The following is a 7069-nucleotide window of genomic DNA, read 5'->3' as shown; positions in this document are numbered from 1 at the left end:
TCACACCCTTATCCTAGATGGGGGTCTGGTATGGATTTTAAGGGGGGACGCCAGGCAAAAAATACAAGAAGACACAAAGTGGAGATTGCACCTTTACAAAATGCCCCTTTCACATCATCCCCTATTAGCAAACATTTGAAGGCACTCCTAAAAAAGCCAGAAGGCACACCAGGGTGGCGTGCCATGCCATGGTTAAGGAAAAACGTCTGTTCTATCTAATAGATAAGGAAATAACAAATTATTAAACAGTTATTAAGTATTAATATTAATGAGACCATTGTTGCTGTATCTGTTCCCAAGAAGTGCGAACGTATCCTCTACACGAAGCAGCATGTCCATCCGGTCGCAAAGCTCATAATCAACATCTTCAGTGTGATTCAAAAACAGCCGTCCATCATGTGCCAGCCACAACCAGTCGTAGCAGATGCTGCCTGCATCTTTAGAATTCTTAAAGCAGGAAACAGTCAATGACTGGAATTCCAGATGATGGACTGTGTCAGGATCAGTGGCATTTAGAAGTGCAATCTGCTCTGGATCACCTGTCCTATTTTCAACAACATAGAGATCCACCAGAGTTGATGGGTCTATATATGGAGGTTCATCATTGAGATCAAGCACTTGTACAGTAACTGTGGCACTTGCAGTGTTGCTGACGCCTTGAAATCCATAGTCCTGTGCTTCAACAATTAAAGTATAAATCTTCTGCTGCTCATAATCCAGTTGGACTTCAGGATCTAAGAACAGCTCCCCAATATATTGGCCTAGAGCCTCTTGTTGTCCTCGGATTATAAAGTTTCCGGATCCGCCTTGAGAAATACGGAAACTAACACGGTTGTTTAATTCAGTCTGATCTGCATCACTGGCATTGAGGCTCCCAACAAAGGCTCCTGAAAGGTGGATTGAGTTTAAATTAGCTATGACTGTATAAATACATCATATTATATCTTATATCATATGTTTTAGCCCTGTCGCTGCTGCATATGTATGTACTATGTCCATGGCAGGAGGGACCTGTACTATATACAGTATATATATAGATATCTACATATCTATATATATAGATAGATATATCTATCTATATATAGATAGCTATATCTATATATAGATAGATATATCTATATATAAAGCAATAAAGTATAATAAATGTAAAAAAAAATTACATTAATTAAAAAACTTCCATAACATTTCTTAAAGCTCCTCGCCCTGACATGCACGCACATAACGATCGTAAACACATCCATCACATGTGCCTATGTAAGAAAACATCGAGGCCTGATGTGTGTTTGCCATCTGTTTACTTATTGCAACCTCAACTTTATATTTTACCAAAAAACTGGATATTATATTGTGTTTGTGTGCACTAAAATATGTTTGAATTTCATTTTTACTGAAAGCCTGGATCTGATAAACTGTTGTGCAAATATTGTGTGACATAAAATGCTTTTAGCAATTTTCAGGCCTAAAAAAAAAAAGCAAAAATTGCTCTGGAAGCAAAATAGTTAACATTTCCGTGATGTGATGATCCGATCACCGGCGCACAGTGAGTGAGGGGAGGGGAGGGAGGGAAGGAGGGAGGGAGGGGGGTAGAGAGAGAGAGATTAATTAAGCAATTATATATGTATTGTCTGCACTGTATTAGCAGTATATACTCTATATAGAGTATATACTGCTAATACAGTGCAGACAATACATTTACAATTATACTAACATGAATGTATTAAATGATCTGTATGTAGCCCTGTACTATGGATCATTTAACCCATTCATGTTAGCAGAGGATCATTGTAAATGTATTGTTGCAGGCACTCTATATGTACATGTACTATATACTACATATAGAGTGCACTGAACAATAGATTTACAATTATCCTCTGCTAATATGAATGGGTTAAATGATCCGTAGTACATGATATGTAGCCCTGTACCCCCTTTTCCACTTACAGAGCTAGGTTATTTTTCTTTTAAATAAATATTAATGTAATTTTATTGGTATCTATCTACCAGTAGCTGCCTCATTTCCCACCCTCGGCTTATATTCGGGTCAATACTTTTTCCCAGTTTTTTTTGCTAAAATTAGGTACCTCGGCTTATATTCGGGACGGCTTATACTCGAGTATATACGGTACTTTTTTTTGAACTAGAACTGGTGTAAGGCCATGGTTTTCAACTGGTGGTTCACGACCCTAACGCAGGTCGCAACCCTGTGTTGGGTAGGTCACCACCTTCCACTGCGCTAGGCGAGATGATGCTCAGCCTCCCCCTAGTACAGCACTGTCAGTTCTCCATTCAAAATATGCTGCCTAGCGCCAAATGTCAGCTTGAGGTGGGGTGGGGGGTTGGCTTGTGGGTATGGCCGCAAGGGAGCTCTATTCATTCGTGCATTGCTTACAGGTCTCATGCGTGCACTGTAGAGGTGCCTGGACCGGAGTAATACAGCAAAAAGTTGTTTTGCTGGACCGGAGTAATGTCACATTCTGGCTCCTGACACCTCTACAGGACACACAAGTGAGCTGCACAAGCAATATACATATGGATGGAGCTTTGTCACAGCACAGCAGCCCACACTGGACCCCAGGCTGAGTATCCACTCCAGCTCTTGTAGGACAAGGACTAGGAGACTGAGTGGACCTTAACCAAAAAAAAAATTACATTTTTTTGGAACTGTGTATGTGTGTGTGTGTGTGAGAATGTCTGTGATTGTGTGAAATTGCGTCTGCGGTTGTGTGTGTCTGTCAGTGTTTTTGAGGACCCGTTCACACTAGTACAGTACTAATACTAGTAATGTACCACGCAGTTGCACCTCCCGCACATTCTGGTGCAGGAGGTGCGTTGCATTGGCATTCATTTGAATGGCACCCCAAACGCAGCTCCCGCCCACAGTTCAATCGCACACACTGGAACACGTGGTACCTTGCGTTCCAGTGCGGTGCGACTTGGGTCGCGACTTAATGACCAAGGACAAATGTGGGTCCAGAGGTTACGAAGGTTGAGAACCACTGGTATAAGGTATTGCTGCAGAATATGCCCTAAAAAACTGGAGTTGCATTCAGTAATATTTTTCGGTGGAAAAGAAAGAGAGAGAGAGCAATAGATATACGGATAGGTAGATAGATAGGTAGATAGATAGATAGATAGATAGATAGATAGATAGATAGATAGATAGATAGATAGATAGATAGATAGATAGATAGATAGATTTGCAGCAGACAGAGCTATATATTTGAACATATATGCATGTTTTGCAGTATGATTTTCCGTTCCATCCAAGCAAGCAATAATGATGTAGCAATAGTGAAGAAACAAAAAATTATGAATAAGTAGCAAAAAAAGTAACAGTTCAGTCCATTTACATAATTTTACATGATTGCCTGGTGAGAACTTACCTATTGTACTTTCATTAACAGAAAATGTGTATTGTTCTTGAGTAAAAATTGGAACATTGTCATTTAAATCCTGAAAAATAAATTAATATACTATGTTAGCACTGATAATCAGTTAAAGCAGAACTCCAGTTTAAGAAAATAAGATGCCCAGGAGCAGTAGTGTCACAATCTGAACTGATATAGCATTACCTGTTATGGATCACAACTGCAGAGGGGATAGTGCCAAGGAGTTCAAAGTGGCTATGTGAAGTCAGAGATGGGATGCAGGTTAAATACACATGTGAAAGTAACTATTGAAAGATACGTTGCTGTGCCACTGTATTGCTTTCACACAGTCTATAACTAAAGTTCATATACTGATGAGCAGGTGTTATTACTTCATACACCCTGATAATGAGTTTACATGAAAACACATCACAGGTAAGTAATCTGTATTACAACATACAAGTCCACGAGTCCACAAGTCTTTTCATGGAAATAACTTGGTAACAACTCAGAGTAACTTCTCTGAAGGGAAATGCTTTCACCCTGAAGCATGTGAGTATTAGTAAGCTAGTGTGAATACTTGCGGTTAGCAACGATGGATGAATTGTTTGTGCTAGTAGCAGGCAGTTAATCCCACAGCTGAAGGAGCTCAGGTCAGCAAGAAGTATGCTGAAATTGAATCCACTATTCCACTATAGCAGGTTTGTGTCAGCTTCCCAACAGAGTCCAGTGTGGAGAGGAAACAGGAGTTAATGATTAGCAAATGCAGGCTAAAGACAGGAAAGCTTCCTGACAGAGTCCAGGATGGTGTGGGTCTGCTATTGAATCTGCAATTAGAGGCTTCAGGATGGAGAGAGGATGGAGAGAGGAGTTGCACAGAGCAGGAGCGTGCTCAGCGCCACAACACAACAAGACGCTGAGCAATTCAAAACCTCTGGTTAAATCTGGGAGCTAGCTGAAGGGGGACAAGCATCGTGAAGCAGCTGGAGTGGGCGGTGCTGCATGTTCTACCTGGAGCATGGCCAGGTAAGTCTATTACAGTACCCCCTTGCAAATGACCTACTCTGGGGGTCCTGAGTGGTGAGGGTCATTGAGGGTACTGTAAATGGAATTGTTTAATGAGGTTGGGAGCGTGTACATTGGAAGGGTCTTCCCATGAATCCTCCTGAGGACCGTAGAATTCACACTGTAATAAATATTGCAACTTATTCCGGAATCTGCGGGAATCTATAAATTTTTCTACCTCATATTCCTCTTCACCCTTTCTTGAAGGGGTTTTGAGAGTAACGTTTTTCATGGATAACCACACAAGATCACCTATGCATTAATGTGGAGGGTTTCTCCTTCTGAGATCATAATAGTTTTTGTCTAGCATATGGCTTTTGAATGTTGGATTTAAGATATTCAGTAGTTTGTTGTAAACGTAGAATATAGTTGTCTGTGGCAGGATTGTTTGTATAGAGAAGATTGGTTGGAAAGGGGTTTGGGTGAAACCCGTAATTAGAAAAGAATGGAGTCTGGTTGGTAGTAGAACTAATAGAATATTTGTAGAAAAATTCTGCCAAGGGAAGTAGATCGGCCCAATCGTCCCAGAGATACAGTAACATCGTATAAATTGTTCTAGACATTGATTAATTCTCTCTGTTTGGCCATTTGTTTGTGGGTGATACGCACTGGAGAGACTGTGATCAATTTGTAATTTGAGACAGAAGGCCTTCCAAAACCTGAATATAAACTGTGTAGTGTGGTCTGTGATTATTTGACTTGGGACTCTATGTAATTTAATATTATTTAAGAGGAATGCCTCTGTAGTTTCCAAAGAATTTGGTAATTTTTTGAGGGGTACAAAATGTGCCTTTTTTCTCAAGAGGTCAATAGCTACCAAAATAGCGCTCTAGTTTCTGGAAGGAGGGAGATCAACGATGAAATATAAGGAGATAACCTCCCATGGGTTATTGAGTATGGGTAAGTTTGTTGACAACAATCCATATGGTCGTCCTTTGTCATGTTTTGAAAATGCACAGATCTCACAAGTGGTTAAATACTCTTGCATAGATTTGAACATGTTTGGCCACCAGAAGTATCACCTGACTAGATCATGTGTTTGGGTGGCCAGCTAGGGGCGCATTATGCATTAATTTTAAAATTTGTACACGCAGTAGTGGAGGTATGTATAGTTTGGAGTCTTTATATAAGAACCCTTCTTCATTGGCGACAAATCCCGGAGGTAACGGAGAACCAGCGGATTGTAAAGCCTCTAAGTTGTTGTTTCAAGTTAAGGGTAACAGATATAATTTTATTTTCGGGAATAATGGAAGCTTGACAATGGATATTATACATATCAAATATTCATATGCCATATTTCATATTTACATCACTAAAAACTTTTTTTCCCCATTTAAACTATTTACCTAGATCATAAAAATTGAAGAAAATATACACAGATATACTATACCCATATATTCCCTTAAATTTTCTTTTTTTATTATATTTTTTAAGCTAAGCCTCAATTTAATAGTTCCTATTTAAATGCTATACTTGGTAGTGGCTTGCTCATAAAACATTAATGCTGTGTATTGTGAAATAAAGATTTTTAACCCTTAGCGTAACATTACCTCAAAATTAATAGTCACGATTACTTCAGATGATAGAGAGGGGTATCCCAGATCATATAATTCTACTGTAAGTTCAATGCGTCCCTTCATTGTTATATCAATTTCTTCTCGATCCAAAGGAGCAAAGCTGGTGATAATGCCAGTGGTAGAATTAATTGTGAAATTTTCACTTAAGTAACCTGGTAGTAACCGGAATCTTATTATGCTGTTATTATTGCCTGGTTCATCATTATCAATAGCCTAGGAAAAAGAAAAAAAACATCCATATGAAATAATGAAAGGTGGAATGACTTCAAAGCATGCACATAACATGGTACCCATTAACATGGTTCTTTACCTTAATCTCAATGAAGACCTCGTCAGTGTTCTCATAGACAAATAAATTATATGTCCCTATTGCTTCTGGAGGCCAGTCATTAATATCAATTAAAGTGATCTCTAGAAGAGTAGTTCCAGTGGCATTCATTCCATCCCGAGCTTGCAGAGTGGCATAATACTGAGAAAGCCGTTCTCGATCCAAAAGATCCCCATTGACCACTGTGATTTCTCCAGTAGAAGGATTCACGTTGAAAGAGTTAAGTCTAAAAAAAGGCAATTATATTACTTTATAAATAACCTAGAGCAACATTTGTTCTGTATCTATGCTGTCCCCAAATAGTTGTCAGTAGCAGTGTTGTAATTAAATAGAAAAGAATAAAAGGGTGAAAATTCTGTCATGATTACTGTCTTTTAAGTGGACCTATACTTAAAAGGTTAGCTTGTTGAGTAGAGGCTTATTAGCACAGGCTCTGTGAAACATGTAATAGCTGATTGGAAGCAGCAGAGCACTTTCTTAAATGTAACAGTGACCAGGCACCCTACATCTTTCTAGCTTCACAGGAGCCTATAAGGAGTTTTATAGGCACAGTTGCCCACTCTAGCTTCTGATTACTGAATTCCACTGATGGTGACATCAAGGGACAGGACACTGAAAAAGTGGACACTGAAAGAGGCTTTCTTTAAGTGCTACTTTATTCACAACTGAGTTTTCTTACACTGCTTGAAGTACTGCCTGTGTCTATGTCTGCTTAAAGCCCAGCTCGGGAC

The 7069-nt window shown here is 39.3% G+C and overlaps 1 protein-coding gene across 1 annotated transcript in view; it reads right to left on the bottom strand.

Moving 5' to 3' along the window:
• Positions 1-7069, bottom strand: part of LOC108802353 (cadherin-related family member 2-like) — a gene marked incomplete at its 5' end in the record, with an annotated part of 79876 nt that overhangs the window by 46790 nt on the left and 26017 nt on the right. Inside the window, 4 exons of the mRNA XM_018574217.1 lie at positions 276-887; positions 3384-3453; positions 5984-6223; positions 6321-6564. Coding sequence (XP_018429719.1) covers positions 276-887; positions 3384-3453; positions 5984-6223; positions 6321-6564 — 1166 coding nt within the window. The remainder of the gene's footprint in view (positions 1-275; positions 888-3383; positions 3454-5983; positions 6224-6320; positions 6565-7069) is intronic.

Source organism: Nanorana parkeri, unplaced genomic scaffold (assembly GCF_000935625.1).
Source record: "Nanorana parkeri isolate BGI_ZX_2015 unplaced genomic scaffold, ASM93562v1 scaffold2820, whole genome shotgun sequence".
In the NCBI taxonomy this organism is placed as follows: Eukaryota; Metazoa; Chordata; class Amphibia; order Anura; family Dicroglossidae; genus Nanorana; species Nanorana parkeri.
Note: the sequence above shows the minus strand (reverse complement) of the source record. Positions and strands in the feature narration are given on the sequence as shown.